General features: G+C 36.2%; 1 protein-coding gene, 1 non-coding gene and 1 pseudogene across 2 annotated transcripts in view; 1 reads left to right on the forward strand and 2 right to left on the reverse strand.

The window, feature by feature from the left end:
• The window catches only part of CEP290 (centrosomal protein 290), a 101,058-nt gene that overhangs the window by 72,424 nt on the left and 10,958 nt on the right, over positions 1 to 17,676 (reverse strand). Inside the window, exons 9-17 of the mRNA XM_036251095.1 lie at positions 17,208 to 17,390; positions 16,465 to 16,554; positions 13,011 to 13,133; positions 11,423 to 11,546; positions 6,464 to 6,636; positions 5,574 to 5,736; positions 3,923 to 4,023; positions 3,763 to 3,850; positions 2,682 to 2,794 (exon numbers count right to left, since the gene is read on the reverse strand). Of these exons, the coding sequence (XP_036106988.1) occupies positions 2,682 to 2,794; positions 3,763 to 3,850; positions 3,923 to 4,023; positions 5,574 to 5,736; positions 6,464 to 6,636; positions 11,423 to 11,546; positions 13,011 to 13,133; positions 16,465 to 16,554; positions 17,208 to 17,390 (1,158 nt within the window). The remainder of the gene's footprint in view (positions 1 to 2,681; positions 2,795 to 3,762; positions 3,851 to 3,922; positions 4,024 to 5,573; positions 5,737 to 6,463; positions 6,637 to 11,422; positions 11,547 to 13,010; positions 13,134 to 16,464; positions 16,555 to 17,207; positions 17,391 to 17,676) is intronic.
• LOC118623476 lies at positions 7,172 to 8,153 on the reverse strand (annotated as a pseudogene).
• Positions 13,535 to 13,654, forward strand: LOC118624903. The gene has a single exon (XR_004958557.1). It is a non-coding gene; the product is annotated as a U6atac minor spliceosomal RNA (small nuclear RNA).

The raw sequence follows: 17,676 nt of genomic DNA on the forward strand, positions 1-17,676 counted from the left end.
TGCTACACTATGCCGAACTTCAGGTAACATTTTTGATAGTGATCCTATGGTCATGTTCTCTTCTGCCTCTTTCTGATAAGATTTTGGAACACTGAATGAGGCCTTCCTGTGCAGCAGCGCTACTTTATCTGAGCTCCTAATCTGTATTCAGAATAAATAATGTCTCATTAATCAATTTTGAATGAACATATTTAAATAAGAAAATATTTTTCTTTTATTTAACTACTATTAAAAAATAAATAAGCCTGGATCTCTGAGGTGGGGAGGCTCCTGATTTTCCCCACAGCTCTGGGAAGGGGCACACTGGCCACTGTCCTTTATGGCTGCAACTCAGCAAAAACTCTAGGTACCCTGCAAATCCCGGGTGTCCTTACAGAGTTCCAGCCCAGACTGCCCTCCCTCTGCCGTAGCCCCCAGGACTGCTCTACATTTGGCCTGTGCCCAAGGCCATCCAAACGTGGTACATCTCCTAGTGAAAATAAAATGCATGTTGGACATCGGTGACGATAACGAGACAGCGCTGATTCAGGCAGTGAAACACCAGCGAGAGGAATGCGCAACCATTCTCCTGGACAATGGCGCTTATCCAGACGTAGCGAACATCAACGGCAACACTGCTCTGCATTATGCTGTCCTTGGTCACAACATGGCTATAGTGGAAAAGCTGCTTTCATGCAGAGCAAATTTGGAAGTGAAAAATAGGAATGGGCTCACACCACTTTCACTTGCTCAATGTGAAAACAAAGAGCAAGTGGTGTCATTATTACTAAATAGTGGAGCAGCTCTACCTACAGTCAATGAGATGGAGAGGAGGAAGAAAGGTAACTTTAATTGAATAAACATTTCCCTTAATGAAGACATTTCACAGCAATCAACAACAAACATCTGACAATGCAGAAGGAAGGAGACCAGAAACATGTTCTGAAAAAAGAAATCCTGATTCAACCCATTGGGATTTATAATTATTCAGTGTGTATACATGTTTTGGGGACATCTTGTTTATTCACTTATCTGTCGAAGGACACCTATGCTGCTTCCACATCCTGGCCAGTGTAAATAATGCCACGATAGGAAGAAAATTGCGAGACTTGCAGTAGACTTCTCCTGACATTTTATAGGCTTGGGTTACATCACATGCTCAATGCTAAATCAGTTAGGGGTAAACTAGATTCTGTGTTTAGCTTAGTATAATCATTTTTCTTTTTGAAGCTGTGGAGATACCACTTCTATTTTGCATGAGGACAGAAACTGTCCAAATACAGTTGTAGTTCTCCTGTAGGAATGAAGACTAAGGTAGGGAGCCAGCAATATTCATAGCAGGGATTTGTTGGAAAATTTTAAGCAGAAGGGCAACAAGATTAGATTTAATGAGGGCTCACTGGTTGTGGTATGAAGCAGGGATCAGGAAGCATTTTCTGCAAAGGGCCTGATTTTAGGCCATGTGGTCTGTCGTGTCTACTCAAGCCTGCCTTGTGGTGAGAAAGCAGTCACAGACAACATGGAAGTGACCAGGCTTGACTGAGTACCAATGAGACTTGATTTACACAACCAGATGGCAGGTTGGTTTGGCCTGTGGGCCCTAGTTTGCTGCCCCCTCATGTAGAGGACAGATAGAAGGAAACCACATAAAAAGACTGGAAAGGAAGCTTTTCCTTCTTAGACTAGCATCAGTCCATTATGAAGTTTTCACCCAAAAGCTGAATTTATTCAATTTAAATGTTGGTGTTTTTCTAGGCCTATGTTTCTCATTTGTTTTGCTTTAAAAGTCTTAATAATTTAGGAGAAAACAGTAATAGTTGGTGGTATTTCCTCCCTTGTGAAAGGCATCTGTGAAAGAGCCATGTTTGATGAGGGTAGTTGATAATAGCAAAATAAAGCAGAGACAGTGCAGAGGTCTAGGTGATATGGTTTAGTGATGATTGAATGTGAAAAGTTAGCAGGAAGAGAGGAATCTAAGACGGAACATGGTTTGCCAGGTGGTGCACTGGCATTTAAACGGGACATGAAGAATAGGACTTCACCAGATGAACATGGAAGAGCCACAGTTGACGGGGAAGACCAGTTTTCTTCCATACATGTTGCGATTCGTGGAATATCCATGGCTAATTAATCTACATTTTAGATACAATTTCTTTGACTCTTTGACTTGCTCTGTCAACAACTGCCTTTAATAGGTGAGTCATGGTTTTAGCTTAATAAGAAATTAAGGAAAAGATTAGGAACAAATGAAAAGTACTCTGTAGTCACTAGGACACTTGTACTTGATATGGTAAGCACTGTTTTTTGGTAATTATCCCAGTTACTTGATTGATTCTTGAATATTGTAAAAAGGCAATAAACCCTGCTTAGTTATGAAAATTAAATAAATAAATAAATAAATAAATAAGCCTGGCCAGGGTGGCTCAGTGGTTGAGCATCAACCCATGCACCAAGAGGTCGCTGGTTCGATTCCTGGTCAGGGCACATGCCCAAGTTGTGGACCTGATACCCAGTGAGGGGCATGCAGGAGGTGGCCCATCAATGTTCTCTCTCATCGATGTTTCTATCTCTCTCCCTCTCCCTTCCTCTCTCTAAAATCCAATAATAAATAAATAAATAAATAAATAGCAATGTCCAAAATAGATAATGGAGCAGAAATGAAAAAACTGATATTTTTCTTTGCCATTCCAAGTACTATTTACCTTTGAATGTGCTACATTCATAGTTTTGAGGCTCATGAAATCATATTTTCTTTCTCCCATTCTATTTTCTTGAGAAAAGTTTTCTGTTAGGTTCAGGTCCTCAACTGTCAATCCTATATAAAAAAGATATAACAAATTAGACAAAAAGTGACTCTCTTATAATTTCAATACTTTCATTCTTAAAAACTAGAATCAAGTTTTAACTAAAAAAATAGGTAGAATAATGATTTCCAAAATCCTTGATCCACATGTAGCCTATATAACCTTCTGATTTAACTCACTTTAAATAAGATATTAACATGAGAAACTAATATAAACTTTATCTTCTCTATCATTCCTTATCTGTTCTAAATATGAAAGTATTAACAAGCATTAAAATAGTTAAAAGACACATATAAAGAAAGTGACAAGCATCAAAAATAATGAGAAAACTAGTTAATACTCTAATAAATTATGAAGTTTTGGTCTTCTAGAAATTTTTTTCTGTATTACAGAAACCAAAATGCTAAAAAAGCAAAACAAACTAAAAAAAAAAATCTATTATTCATAGGTAGTTATAGACTTACACTAAGTTAAAAATAAATTTCTTCTCTATGATCTTCAATAGATATAAGACATTTAACCAACTGTTATCTTTATATCATGTTAAGACAAAAAACAGTTAAATTTTATTCAACAAAACACTATGTAATAAAGAGTAATGTATAAAGTTTTAATATATAACTCTTTTTAAAAAGATACAAATATTATTAGTAACATATATTAACATAAACATTATTACTTTTTGGAGTTGTTTACAAATTAACAGAGACTTTACTACGCATCTTTCAAAACTCCATGATTCTGAAAGTTTGTTTTTGTTCATTTGTTTTACTGTGTTTTAGTTTTTTTATTACTGGTTTCATAATTAGAACTGAACCCAAGGACACTGACTTATAAAATCTTCATCAGACCACTATTTTCATTTATTAAATGTGTAGAACCACAATAATAGAGACAGTTTCTGACATTCAGGAAACTTCAGGTGCAGAGCATTCTTTCCCCAGTGATTCCTTTACAGGTGTGGAACAACTGAGCATACCTGAACTTGCAGTTCTCTTTCCTTTTTCTTGAGCCATTTGGCGAATTTTTTTTTTCAGATCAAGTCGTTCTTCCTCTAAACTCTCAATCTACAAAGTATAAACAATTAGTCATTTTCTTTAGTTCAACCAGAAAAATAACCAGCTGACTACTTCACTTGCCTCTTTCAAAAGAATCTGATTTTCGGCTCTGTACTGTTGCTGTTTTAAACTTTTGTTATTCCTAAATTCAGTTAAATCAATCATTGTCTTCGGTTCAAGGCCTGAAATAGAAAGTAATAGGATTAAAACCATGTTAATGTCCAAATAAACTAAAAAACTTCATTTAGTATCTAGTTATCACCAAGCAATTGGTTATAATTTATTAATTCAGCATCACTAAAGAATAGGGTATATTTTGTAGAAGAATTTCCCTGATGTTTGAACTGTAACCCTCCAAGTTCAAATTTTATCACAATTATTAATGGAAATCCTGACAAAAACCATTTAGGATCTGTCTTCTTCATGTTTGGCTGTCATAGAGGTACTATAAATGTAGTAATTTAAAACATAAGCTTTGGAATAAAAGAGACGTGGGTTCAACTTCCACATTTAACTATTAACTAAATCATAGGAATAATACTGTGTGTGTGTGTGTGTGTGTGTGTGTGTGTGTGTGTCCAACTCAAGCCAAATAAATTACTTAGTGCAGTGGCTGGCACACAGTAATCATTATTTAATATCAATACCAAGAATATTGGCTGCTCTGCCTGTGGAGTAGCCACTCTCTGCTCAGTGTTTCACTAATAAACTCTCTTTCACTTTAAACTCTAAAAAGTTTTATGCTTCAGTGTGTGTGTCTCCTAACTTCCTATTTCTTAAGCAGCTATGCTCTGAAAACCAGATATCAAGATCGTCTCAAATTTTGCAGCCTGTACAGTACAGAAAGTCAGCTGTTTGTGACAGCCATCTGGATGGCTTAGTCATCTTTAGGAACTTCTAAGTTAAAGTTGGCTGTGATCTGGTAATTCGAGTTATCAACAAAAGTTTAACTTAAGGTCCTAGCACGACTTGGGTCCCAGTTAGACACTTTTGTACAAATAAATAATCTGCATAAAATATTTATTTTTCCATCCTCTGGAGAATAGTTTTTACAGATGATCATGTTAATTCTAAGAAAACATTAATTGGTATTTACCAAGTTAAATAAAATCATTATACTATTATTTTCATTTTAAAGTAGCAATTTAGATTGGAACTAGTACTATTCACTAATAAACTATTTCTTAAAATCAACATATAAACTCTCAAGCTACATTTATTAATTACTTCCTAGAATCAATAGTAACCTTAAAATACTCAACCAAAGAAAAACTTAAGTAGCCTAAATCACCAAAGTCAAATACTTTAAAAGTCTTGAAAGGGTTTAGGACAGTATATCTAAATGTCCTAAGGAATTCTTAGAAAACAACAGCATTTTACAAACTGACATGGGTCATGTAGACCTTACTTTTGTTAAAAACAAAATAAAGGGTTAACTTCTAATACGTGGTATTAACTTAGCAGACTTTCATTTTGTAAAGCAGCAAGTATTACTGCAGAGATCCCGCGATAAAGCAGTGCTCCAGGCCTGTCCGCCCACCGTTCCCCACCCCACCACATCCCCAACCCCACGTCCATCAGAGGAGCTCCACTTTTGTTTTAAACATTTTTACAGAAGAATTTATTTGAACAAGAAAAAAAGCATTCAGCTATTTAAAAATAATAATAAACAATCAAAAAGAAAACCTGAAAATGACGTGACAATCAGGATTGAGCAAAATGGATGACTCACCCACGCGCTCTCTCAGAGCCTCATTTTCATCGAGGAAATCATTGAGCTTCATCTCAAGTTTATTGATTTCCTTTGTCAATGCTTCAATCTCTCGATCTCTTATTTTAATTTGGTTTTTACAGTTCTTTATTTCAATAACAGCATCTTCTAGACCATATACTCCCTAAAAGAATACCCAATCTAATTTAAATATAACATGATTTATTTGAATAAGTTATCAAACTCATGAATTCATTTTCTTACTAAATCTGAGGGGAAGAGTACATATACCTAAAGTTTACATCACTAAACTGTGTTTTATACTGTGCTTTTAAAAAACAAGTCCAACAATAATGATGAAGGATAATGGAAGAGTTGAAATTTCCCACCACAGCACCCTAACGGCAGTGACTCAGAAATTACATGTGAAATACTTCACAAAATACAGAAAAGAAATAGTAAGGGTCAATAAGCCATAACATTAGAATATGTAAGTCATTAGTTGTCTGACTTAGTGGCAATCAGATTTTAAAATATAAAAACTGCAAAATAAGGCTGTGTTGGCATGGTAAGCAATAACACTGTTCCTGCTATAACCTTTCTCAGACTAACCGGCGGTGTCACGTCTATATGGTGGCACAATGACACGAATTACAAAGAATCTAATCCTGCTGCCTCACCATAGCTGGTTATCTGGGCAAACAGTTAGAAACAATATCTTGTCAAGAAGTAAATACTACTCAAATGTTTGAATAGTTTAGTATAACCTTTAGCTAACACTTATGATAATCTTTATCATAAGATACTTCAGGAATGTTTTTAAATGGTATGCAGAAAATGGCATAGAACAGTCTAACAGTGGGCGCAAGAATAATTCTAAGCTCCTTGATGGGCAAGATAAAAATACATACCGATTCATAATCTTTTAATCGCTTCAGAGTCTCAACTAGTTCTTTATCCTTTTCCCTAGCATCAGCCTCAGCCAGTTCAGCTGTTCTCTCAGCCTCTTTAGTTTTCTCTTCTAAAATCTGAATCTTCGATTGTATATTCATATAATGAGTTTGTTGAGAAAGTGTTGAAGCACCTACAAAGTAAAAGGGAAAATCATAATTAAGTTGAATTGACTACTCATTCCTTTAAATCACTGATTCCAATATGGGGGTGCAGAAAAGGTGGTATATCATTTAAAAAGTCCTTTTAATATTACAATTTTATATTTGTAAACTAAGGTTATAACTTGGTTTTGTTAATAAACAAACTGAAAAAGTAAAGTTCAACAAAATCTTCTCAGCTAAAGGGGTATAGATTATAAAAGATTACAAAACAATGCTTAACAAAGAATGATCATTGTGCAAAGACAGTTGTATATTTTTCTAATATTCAATCCCTCTTATGTCCACTATAATAAAACTATGGATTTTTAGCTGGACACATGACAACTCGAAATAAATGCTAAATTTCCACTTAACTCCAGCATCTACATGCAGTCAAGTGACTAGTGGAATATTGACAGAAGAGCCATGTGCATATTTCAAGAAATGTTTTTCGTTTGTTGGTGTTTTTTAAGGACTTATTGTAATTTATTGAGAGCCCCCCGCCCCATCCTGGCAGTCTCTAGGTCACTTTTTCTGCTTGTAGATCTTGTGTGCTAGCCTCAGGAAGATGGCTAGGGGCAGGGGCAGAGTACCGCCTGATGAAACCTATAAGATGGCTGAACTGTCTCCCTCATACTGCATGAACACAGCCTGCAGATTCAGCTCCCACAGAGTGCCTTCACCTGGGCCACCCTTGGGGCCTCTTTCTGCCCATAATTCTCCTGGAGGATCTGGCGCTGCTCCATAGAGGCCCGTTGCAGACACTGAACCACTAGCCAGCTCCATCTGTTGTCCTGCATGTCAGTGCCAATCTTGCCGGTCACACTGGAGTCCCCAAAGAGGTCAACGTAGTCGTCCTGAATTGAAAGAGCTCTCCCATCTCCAGAAGGATCTTCTTGGCATCTGCATGGTCCTTCTCCTCTCAATGTCCACCATGTACATGGCAGTGGTCACAGGAAGGCAGAAAGAGTAGAATACTATCTTATATTTGACAGCAGATCTGTATCTCTTTCCACAATGCCCTGTGAGGCTGATATGAGGCCCAGGGTCTGTCCAATCTCTGTCTGATAGGAACTCTGCAGGAGGAGTGCGATCAGGTTCAGGTATATAGGCTGCTCCTGGCAATAGAGCTTCCATGCCTGGCTTCTGATACCAGCAGATCTGCCCCCTGTCGGGTGGGGAATGAATCCATAATGTTGTCTAACACCAGGAAGAAAGCTTGGAGCAGTTCCACACACCAGCCCATAGTCATGGCCTGCTGGAGACTATCAGCACCCTGCTCTCTGGGTTCCACCAGATCCTGGAATGTTATAACCACCATCATACCCCACTGGTACTTGCCTCCAGTGACACTGTACTCCAGGACCTCCTTGAGCTGGACAACAGCATCTCTTGTATCTGGGTGCCCCACATCATTCTCAGTTAGCACCCTGACAATCTGGGAGAAGTGCTGGATGAAATTCTGCTTTTTTTGGTCATAAATATCCAATTTCTGGTCTTCATTCATTCCATTCCTGGATGCCAGTCAAGAAATGTTTTTAAAGGTAAGATGTGAATCTTGAGCCTTGCTCTCTGGAGCGAACAGCATAGCTGGAGAATGTGATCGAGGCTGAGATGTCCCCAGTATCTCTTCTCCCTTTCTTCCACAGGGCACCCCCACAATATTTACCTGCCTATCCTTCAGAATGTGCTCCTTGCCTCTTGCCCCTTCTGCCTTCATCTTGCTGTTTAGAATGTGGATGTAAAGTTAAAGCTCCATTTTGGATGAGGCAGATGAAGGCAACATCTGTGCAATGGTCTAGATTCAGGCTTCTCCTAATTCCATTGCACAAGTGAGAAATAAATTTCTATTTTGATTTTACCACCATTTTTCAGATGTTTCTGACAGCTAAGCCTAATCTTAATCAATGAAGGGGGAAACACCATTAGCTGTCATATTTACAAGTTAAATTCAAGATATAGAGTACATGCCAGTGCACACACCTGTGGGCTTTAGAAGTCATATGCTATGACTGACCGAAATGTCATTAGATAAAATCTTTTCCTTATTCAAAAGCAGAGAACAACTGCCACTTTCTCCTAGTGGCTAGAATATGTAACACCCAGAGTATCAGTCATCTCTTTAAACCAGATAAGACTACTTTCAAAGTATAATTCTCATACATACATTATACACACACGCACACACACACACAAACACATATAGAAATATGTATTTCAAGTGGGCTTTGGTGCAGCTCAACAATCACACTACATTTTCCCAGTCTGTTCATTCTTCCAGATAAAAAGTTTTGTCTTTTCTACTCTCTCCTCAAACTTCTAATACATTTCCCCTATCCTCACTTTCAGCTGAGAACCTTGCTTCCTGTTTACTGAGAAATCAGAAGCAATCAGTAGAGAAATTCTGCAGGTTCTCGCCATCAGGACATCTACACATTCCACCTCCGTCCCGTTACTACGGGTGAAATCTCTGTGCCCCTGTGGCCAACCACTCCACTGGAGCACTGCATCGCCATCACATTGCCTTCTCAAGGCTATTGCTCCGGAAGGCTCTTCTCTCCCTCCCCTGCTTCATTCATTCATGGTTTCTTCTTTTTGGCCTTCCTATTAACAAAACCATGATTATTTCTTCCATTTTACAGAGAAAAACACTTTCATCACTGCTCTTTCCCCTCAAGCAACCACTCTATTTTTCTCATTCTTTCACAGAAAACACTCCTCAAGAGTCTGCATGTATTCTACTTCATGTTAAACCATTTTCTTTTGAACCCAAAATGACCACTGTTCAATCCGATGGTCAATTTTCAGTGGTCATACTGACATAGCAGCAGCATTGAATACAACCCTGAACACAGCTGTTTATTCTCTTCCTTGATGACACTGTCCATGTGGTTTTCAGAACTCCACATGCTCCTGGTATTCCTCCCATCCTTCTGGCCATTCCTTTACACTCTCCTTTGATTGCTCCTTTTCATCTCCACAGCCTCTAAAGTAAAACTATTATTCCAGGGCCCAGTCTTTAGGTTTATTTTCTTTCTTATCCTCACCCAAGGACATTTTTCCATTTTTTGTTCAGATAGAGTGGGAGGGGAAGAGAGAGAGAGAGAGAGAGATCAACGTGAAAGGGACACATTGAGTGGCTGCCTCCCATACAACCCCAACCAGGGCCGGGGACAAACTGCAACCAAGGTACATGCCCTTAGCGGGAACCAAAACCAGGTCTCTCTGGACCGCAGGCCGACGCTCTAACCGCTAGGCCAAACCGGCCAGGGCTAGGTTTATTTTCTTAACCAGTATTTTCTCCCTTGATCTCAGCCAGCTTCATGATTTCGACTATCATTTTTTTGCACATGGTCCCCAAATTTACATCTTTAGCCAAGATTGTCTTCCTGAACCTCAGACTTTTATATACAAGGCTTACTTACCACTTCCACCACCTATCTAATAAGCATCTTAACTCTGACATGCCTTGTTTAACTAACCACCTGGTCATCACTAAACCGGCCCTCTCCACAGCCCTCCCAGTGTCCAGACTAAACATCCTGACAACTCTTCCTCTTACATCCTACATCTGACCTGTTGGCAAATTTTATTTCTATCACCTTCAAAATACGGTCAGAATTGACTACATCTAATAACTCCCCTGCTCTAAGCTACGACCACCTCTCCAAATGTTATTATTGTTAATAATATTATTGCAATAGTCATAATAGGTCTCCCTGCATTGGTTCTTACCCCTCCTATGGCAGACACAGCCTAAGTCAAATTATATCACTTCTATCTTCAGCAACTTTCTTTCTTGTCCCTTCTCACTTACAATAAAAGCCAAAGTCCTTACAAAGAACTTTAAGGCCCCATATGATATGGCTCCTGGTTACCTTTACCTTTCCGATCTCATCACCAACTACTGCCCCATTTGTTCACTCTGCTCCAGCCACCAAGGCTTGGTGTTCCTCAGACATACATGGTGCACGCCTGCTTCAGGGCCTCGGCACTTGTTCCCTCTGCGCAGGGACATCTGCATGGCTCACCCCCTCACTTCCTTCAAGTCTTTGTTCAGACATCCCCAACCACACCACCAACCACAACCACCATTATATCACTGACAGTTACATACACATATAGACTCATTCGTTAGCTCCCCTATGTGCCTTTTTTTTTTTTATCTTCAGCAATTATGATAAATGTCAGAAATTTATTACGAATAGTCTGCATTAATGTGCTCTCATATAACTATAGTATGTGGTGCTATGGAAGTATAAGACTACTGAGGTTTTAAGGGCTTATGTTCAGAGTATTTGATGTGTTAAACAAGGTAGTATGGCCCAGGGCAGGAAGAACAGGATAAGACATTAAGTTGGGTAAGGTTAATTCAAATGTTGACAAGTCAAATTACTGCTGAAAACTATGTGCAATGCTGCTACAATAATCAAAATTTTACTGTCTTCCATTCTATGTTAATTATAAAAAGGCAGTTAAATAAGTACAATGAATTACATTACCATTTTTCATTTATTTCATACAACCAACCTATTAATAAAGGTTAATGTAATTTCCATCAGAGAAAAATTATAGACAATACCTCCATCATTTACAAATTTAAACATTAGTAAGACATTAGTTAATAATATCCCATACAATTTTCTAAAAACATAATAAAATTCAAATAGAGAAAAATCAGTAATATATCTATTGACATGACAGGATTTTATTTAAAAAATATTTTCAAATGTAACATATATAAAATAACTATATACTTATAAAATATTAAATTACCTTTGTTTCTTTGGAGCTCATTTTTCAAGTCTTCAATAATAAAAGTATTTTTTTCCATTTCTTTTGTATATTGTTCTACTTGCTCAGTGAGCATCTTAATATGACTATCTCGTTCTTGTATACCCTATAAGATATTTTTGAACATTACATATTATCTTTTCAATAATATTAACATCCATTTCTTGTTGTTAATCCTCACCCAAGGATATTTTTCCACTGATTTTTTTAGATAGAGTGGAAGGGAGGGAAGGAGGCAGAGAGAGAGAGAGAGAGAGAGAGAGAGAGAGAGAGAGAGAGAGAGAGAACATCGATGTAAAAGAGACACATCGACTGGTTGGTTGCCTCCCACACAACCCTGACCGGGGCCAGGACAATCCTGCAACCCAGGTGTGTGCCCTTGTCCAGGAACCAAACCTGCGACCCTTTGGTCCTCAGGTAGATACTGTAACTGCTGAGCCAAACCAGCCAAGGCTTAACACACATTTTAAAAGTAAGAAAAGAGGTAGGTATTGTTTTTAATGAGATTATAGACTATATATTTTGTGAGTTAAAACTGTACCTTTTACTATTTCCTATATCTCAATTGCACTATATATACATCATTAAGTACACTGCTGTCACTCTAATACTTAAATGTGGTTTAATGGCTAACTCTCGGGCAAACAGGAATTCTAAAACTCTCTAATATTTGTGGCTTCTTAGGGCTCCTTTGATGTTACTTTTCCCCAACACCCACCTTTTTGTATGTTTGTGTTTGGCCCTGTGCATTCTCACTTACTCAACTTAGCTTTTACCCCTGCAGCACTTCATTCACAATGACTGTCCCTTAAAATTATTCTTATTCACCAAATACTTCCAAAATGTCCTTCTTTCTTTTGAGCTGAGTATAAAGCACTGATAATGAAAGTATAACATCTTTCTATATGAATACATTTGTACTAAAAATGAAATCCTTATGTAGTACAATTATAACCACTTTTAGCCTCCTTCACATTCTATAGCATACTTCACTAAAATACAATAAAGTTTAATAAGAATGTTAAGATATATTAAAATTTCTAAAAGTTTTTAAGTTTCATATTAAATAATTCCCAATCAGAACAATAAATATCTACACCAATGCAGAAAAATACACAAAATAATTATATTCCCAATTCTAATATTTTTGTGGGACTGGACAGTGTAAGAAACTCCAAGAGATTTTACTACCTATCCAATAGTACAAGCCACTAGATTAGGCATAGGTGATATAATAAGACATAGTGCAAGGTTTCATTGCCAACTTTAATAAAACTGGTTGAGCCCTGGCCAGTTTGGCTCAGCAGTTACAGCGACAGCCCATGCACCGTAGGGTCAAGGGTTCAATTTCTGGTCAAGGGCACATATCTGGATTGCAGGTTTGACCCCTGACCCTGGTGGTCATGTGGGAGGCAGCCAATCAATGTCTCTCTCTCTCACTGATATGTCTCTCTCCTTCCTTCTCCCTCCCTTCCACTCTATCCAAAAAAAAGGAAAAATACCCTCAAGTAAGGATTAACAATAAATAAAATAAAACTGGTTGACAACCCGAATTTTGAGAAGGTTTTACCTGTTGTAGAGCCATGACATTACTTTTATCAGCATCAAGCTGGGCATTTTTCAGTTTCTCCCTCAGGTTATGTAACATTTGCTGATATTCAATAATTTCGTCATCTTTAGAAGACAAAATTAACTAGAAATAAACAAAGTAGGATTTATTACATAAGAGAAAATTTAATAAACCATTCCTCATTTACGATAAATACTTTAATAGATACCATCAGGGGATTTTAAAAAAAACAAAGTAAATAAAATATTTGAAGTATTTGCAACTAGTGAATAATCATTGTTCCTCGTGTCTACAACCTGAAGTTCAAATAAGAAATGATTCAAAACTACACACTGTAATTTTTGCTATTCTAGGAACTGAATCTTTAAACAATCCAAAGCTTTCAAAACCCATTCCTAAAACAAGAAATTATAAATACTTCCATGCAATTACAGAAAATTTTATACAATTAATCTTTATGAAGAAAACATTAAAGTGCCATTGAGAAGCATAGACTGTCTTGAATGAACAAAAGGTATCTTGTAGTGTCGTTGTGAAAGGAGGTTATCACTCCCCTTGACAAGGATGAGAGGCCCTCGGGCCTGACAACATACATGGGGTCAAGGCATTGAAACCTACTTCATGGCATCTAACCATTGTTTTTTAATATTGTCTTGCATACTTGAAAACAGCTAGGAGAGCGGATTTTGAAAGTTCTCATCCCCCCTCCCAAAAATTGTAACTATGTATGGTGACAGATGTTAACTGTATTTATTGCGGTGATGATCATTTTGCAATACATACAAATATCAAATCATTACATTGTACACCTGAAACTAATGGAATGTTATGTCCATTATACCTCAGTTTTAAAAAAAGTATCTTATGTTCTTTGCTAGCAGGACCAAATATCAACAGCAATCTATAAATTAATTTATAAATTGAATACATACCCAATAAAAAAACTAAAATATTTTTGAAAACTAAAATATTTTTTAAAAACTAAAATATTTTTTAGTATTTGTATTAAAAAACACATTGATAAGTCTAAAAATAGAAAAATTGGAAGAGCTTTTTTCAAATGGTTAAATATAACAATAATGAAAACAAGTATACATGGTTAAAAAATAGGTCAATCAATATTTAAAAAGTCCTAAATTAAATTCAAATTCAACAGGAGTTTTGTATGTACTAAAAATGGAACTGTATTTCAGTACAGAGAATGATAAAATATCCAATAAATGATGTTTGGACAACAGACTACCTCTAGTGCATCCATATCTCATTCTTCATACTAAAATGAATTACATATGCTTCAAAGATCTAAATGTAAAAAGTGAAACTAAAAGATACAAGAAAATATGAACAAATAATTTTATATTCATAATCCTTTTTAATCATGATACGAAGGCCAAAAGCCATAAAAATACATTAACTATGTAATATATAAAAACATACTTGACAGCAAAAAAAACCCATAAAGCCAATATACAAGTGACAAACTGAAGAGCAATATGTATCACAATTATACTTGTAGCAATTTATTCTACACGTATACATTTTCAAAATAATGAATATACAAACATATTCATTAAAACATCGTTTCCAGCGCAGCTGGTGTTGCTCAGTGGATTGAGTGTCATCCCATGGACTGAGAGGTCCTGGTTTTATTCCTGGTCAGGGCACATGCCAGGGTATCTGGCTTAATCCCTGGGGTGGGGGGGCATGCAGGAGGCAGCCGATAGATGTTTTCTCTCACATCGATGTTTCTCTCTCTCTATCCCTCTCTCTAAAAAATCAATAAAAACATATTTAAAACAAAAACATTGTTTCCAGCAGCAAAAATTGGAAACCTCCCAAGCATCACAAAGTAATTACTCAATTAAAGAAAAAACAAATCTACAAAAAATTACATAGCCGTTAAAAAGAACAATGCAGCCTTGGCCAGTTTGGCTCAGCGGTCAGAATGTTGACCTGTGGACCAAAGAGCTGCAGGTTTGATTCTGGTCAAGGGCACATACCTCGGTTGTGGTTTGGTTCCTGGCCCTGGTCGGGTTGTGTGGAAGGTAACCAGTAAATGTGTGTCTCTCACATCAATGTTTCAGTCTCTCTCTCTCTCTCTCTCTCACTCTCTCTCTCTCTCTTTCCCTCCCACTCTATCTGAAGATAAATAGAAAAAAAATCCTCAGGTGAGGATTAAAAAAAAAAGAACATGCATACTTTGTGCAGGGATATAAAATAACACTTTAAAAAAGATACTAAGCAAAAACAAAGTAGAAAAGAATGTATATGCTACCATCTCTCCTAAAATTAAATATGATAAAAATAATTTGGCTTGCTACCTGTTTTTGTAAACATTTACTGGAAAAAACCTTGCTCATTCTTTTATGTACTGTATACAATTGCTTTCATGCAATAATAGCAGAATTGAGTAATTACATCAGAGACCAAATGGTCTAAAATACACCCCCTCGCCTTCTACAGGAAGTTTACTGACCTCTGAGTCTGTAGGCCTCATTTCGAACGTTACTGCCTTTGTTTATTTATTTTTTCTTTATTGATTTTTAGAGAAAGAGGAAGGGAAAATGAGAGAGAAATAGAAGCATAAATGAGAGAGAACATCGAATGGCTATCTCCTAAATGCCCCCCACTGGGGATCAGGCCCACAACCTGGGCATGTGCCCTGACCGGGAATCGAACTGGTGACCTTCTGGTGCATGGGTTGATGTTCAACTCTTGAACCACACCCGCCAGTCTGCCTTTGTTCATCTGTGCTTCCCAGATGATTACCAAGTCCAAATGGCCAATAAGATTTATGTAAACCCTGTTAGAAACATTGACTATAGAAGTGATAGCTTTTAGAATTATTTATTCAAAATCATTTTAGATGTTTTTGTTTTTCTTCAAAATATGCAATCATTACAATCCTAGTTTCTGACTTGGTGAGGCTGGGGATATGCTGTGGTTGGAGAGTGGTGAGGAGAAAAAGATTTCTGAAAAGACCGCTCAGGTGATTCCAAAAGCCCCCTTTCCTTACTCCCATTCCCAGTGAATGCCAAAAGCTTGATTAATCTGACATGGAAAATGAGTCAGAACAACTGACTCGACACTAAAATTTAACCTGCAACTACATAACTAATGTATACAAGGTAACTATCATTCGTGTAAAAATATTTAAATTTATTTAGAATTAACTATTTTAGATGACAAATACATTACATTTTGGACTTAGATTTCTATCAAAAAGTTTAATTTTAAGTTTAACTCACTGATGTGAAAGAGCTCATTCAACAGCAAATAAGCAAGAAAACTACACAGGACATTTAAGTTTTTCTAGCTAAGATATTTAATACACTTTTTAAAATGCCTAATAAAAATTTCATTAACTGTTATAAGGCCTTTAAAGAAAACTAAGACTAAGAAATTGAAATGTACACTGGAGAGAAAAAAGACATTATATCAATTGAAAAAGCACCTTCCATTCTTCTACTTTTGCATTGACAGCTATCATGATTGGATCATCTTCTTCATTTTTTGCTTTTAGAAGATCTGTAAGCTCTTGCACCTAAAGGGCAACAATTATTTCAAGAATCATTGCAAATCAGTGCAATATAAACACATTTATTATATATGAATGCTTATAAATACATTACATACATATTATGCATATACATACACATATATACACCTTACAAATGCATATTCATTTTTGGAGCAGTTCTGTAGTTAGAAGTGACATTTAATGGTTTCTGCATCTTTATAGTTATATAACTCTTTTCATTACTAGAAAATTATACTTTTAAACATTATTATATTTTCTTAAATAAGTTTAAACACATGTAAGTGTAACTATTTTTTTGATATTTATAGTACATTTATGGTATAAAATTAAACTTTATGGTCCACAGAACTCCTAAGAGTCCTTAGTAGAAAATTCCCATAATTATTAGCTTTGTAGGACTACTATCTACACATTCACTAAGGTATCACCTTTATACCCTACATGGCAAGAATTATAAGGTATATGTAAGAAAATTAGAAAAATAAATAATGGACAAATATATCAGCAAGGCAACACATTACAGTATAAAATGACATATTACAGCATAAGACAAAAATTCATATCCTAGAAAGTTAAAGTACCATCTAGTATCAAATAATTAAGAAAAATGCAATATGAGGTCTGCAAAAATAAGTTAGTCCAACAGGAATTCTTACTTGAAGTCGATAATGATCATTTTCTTTTTTTAATTGGTCCATTAGATTATCTGTCTGATGCACAATAGCTTTCATTCTATTATATTCATCGGTCATCTTCTCCATTTCCTGTACAGACTCTTCCAAATTTTTTCTCATTTCTTGATTCTGAACTTCAATTTTCTCATTCGCTTCTGTTAAAGTCTAAGAAAGTTAAAGACACTATGATTTCAAACAATTTAAGACACTGAAATTTAAGCTAAATTAAAATTAAATGGCATCATAAGTCTCTGTTGGAGAAAAGAAAATTCTTTATAGATCTTTAGTATCAACTGTTGTTGACCAATGAAATCAAATTAATATCAAGAAAACTTTACCTAAGGATCTTCTTAAACAATGGCCAAGAGAGGCATATAAAAATAATAAATTTGCAAGAAGATTTGCAACTTCAAAGATGCAATTTGTTTCATGTCTTACAAGTACAAAGTTA

The sequence above is a fragment of the Molossus molossus genome, unplaced genomic scaffold (genome assembly GCF_014108415.1).
Source record: "Molossus molossus isolate mMolMol1 unplaced genomic scaffold, mMolMol1.p scaffold_m16_p_10, whole genome shotgun sequence".
Lineage (NCBI taxonomy): Eukaryota > Metazoa > Chordata > Mammalia > Chiroptera > Molossidae > Molossus > Molossus molossus.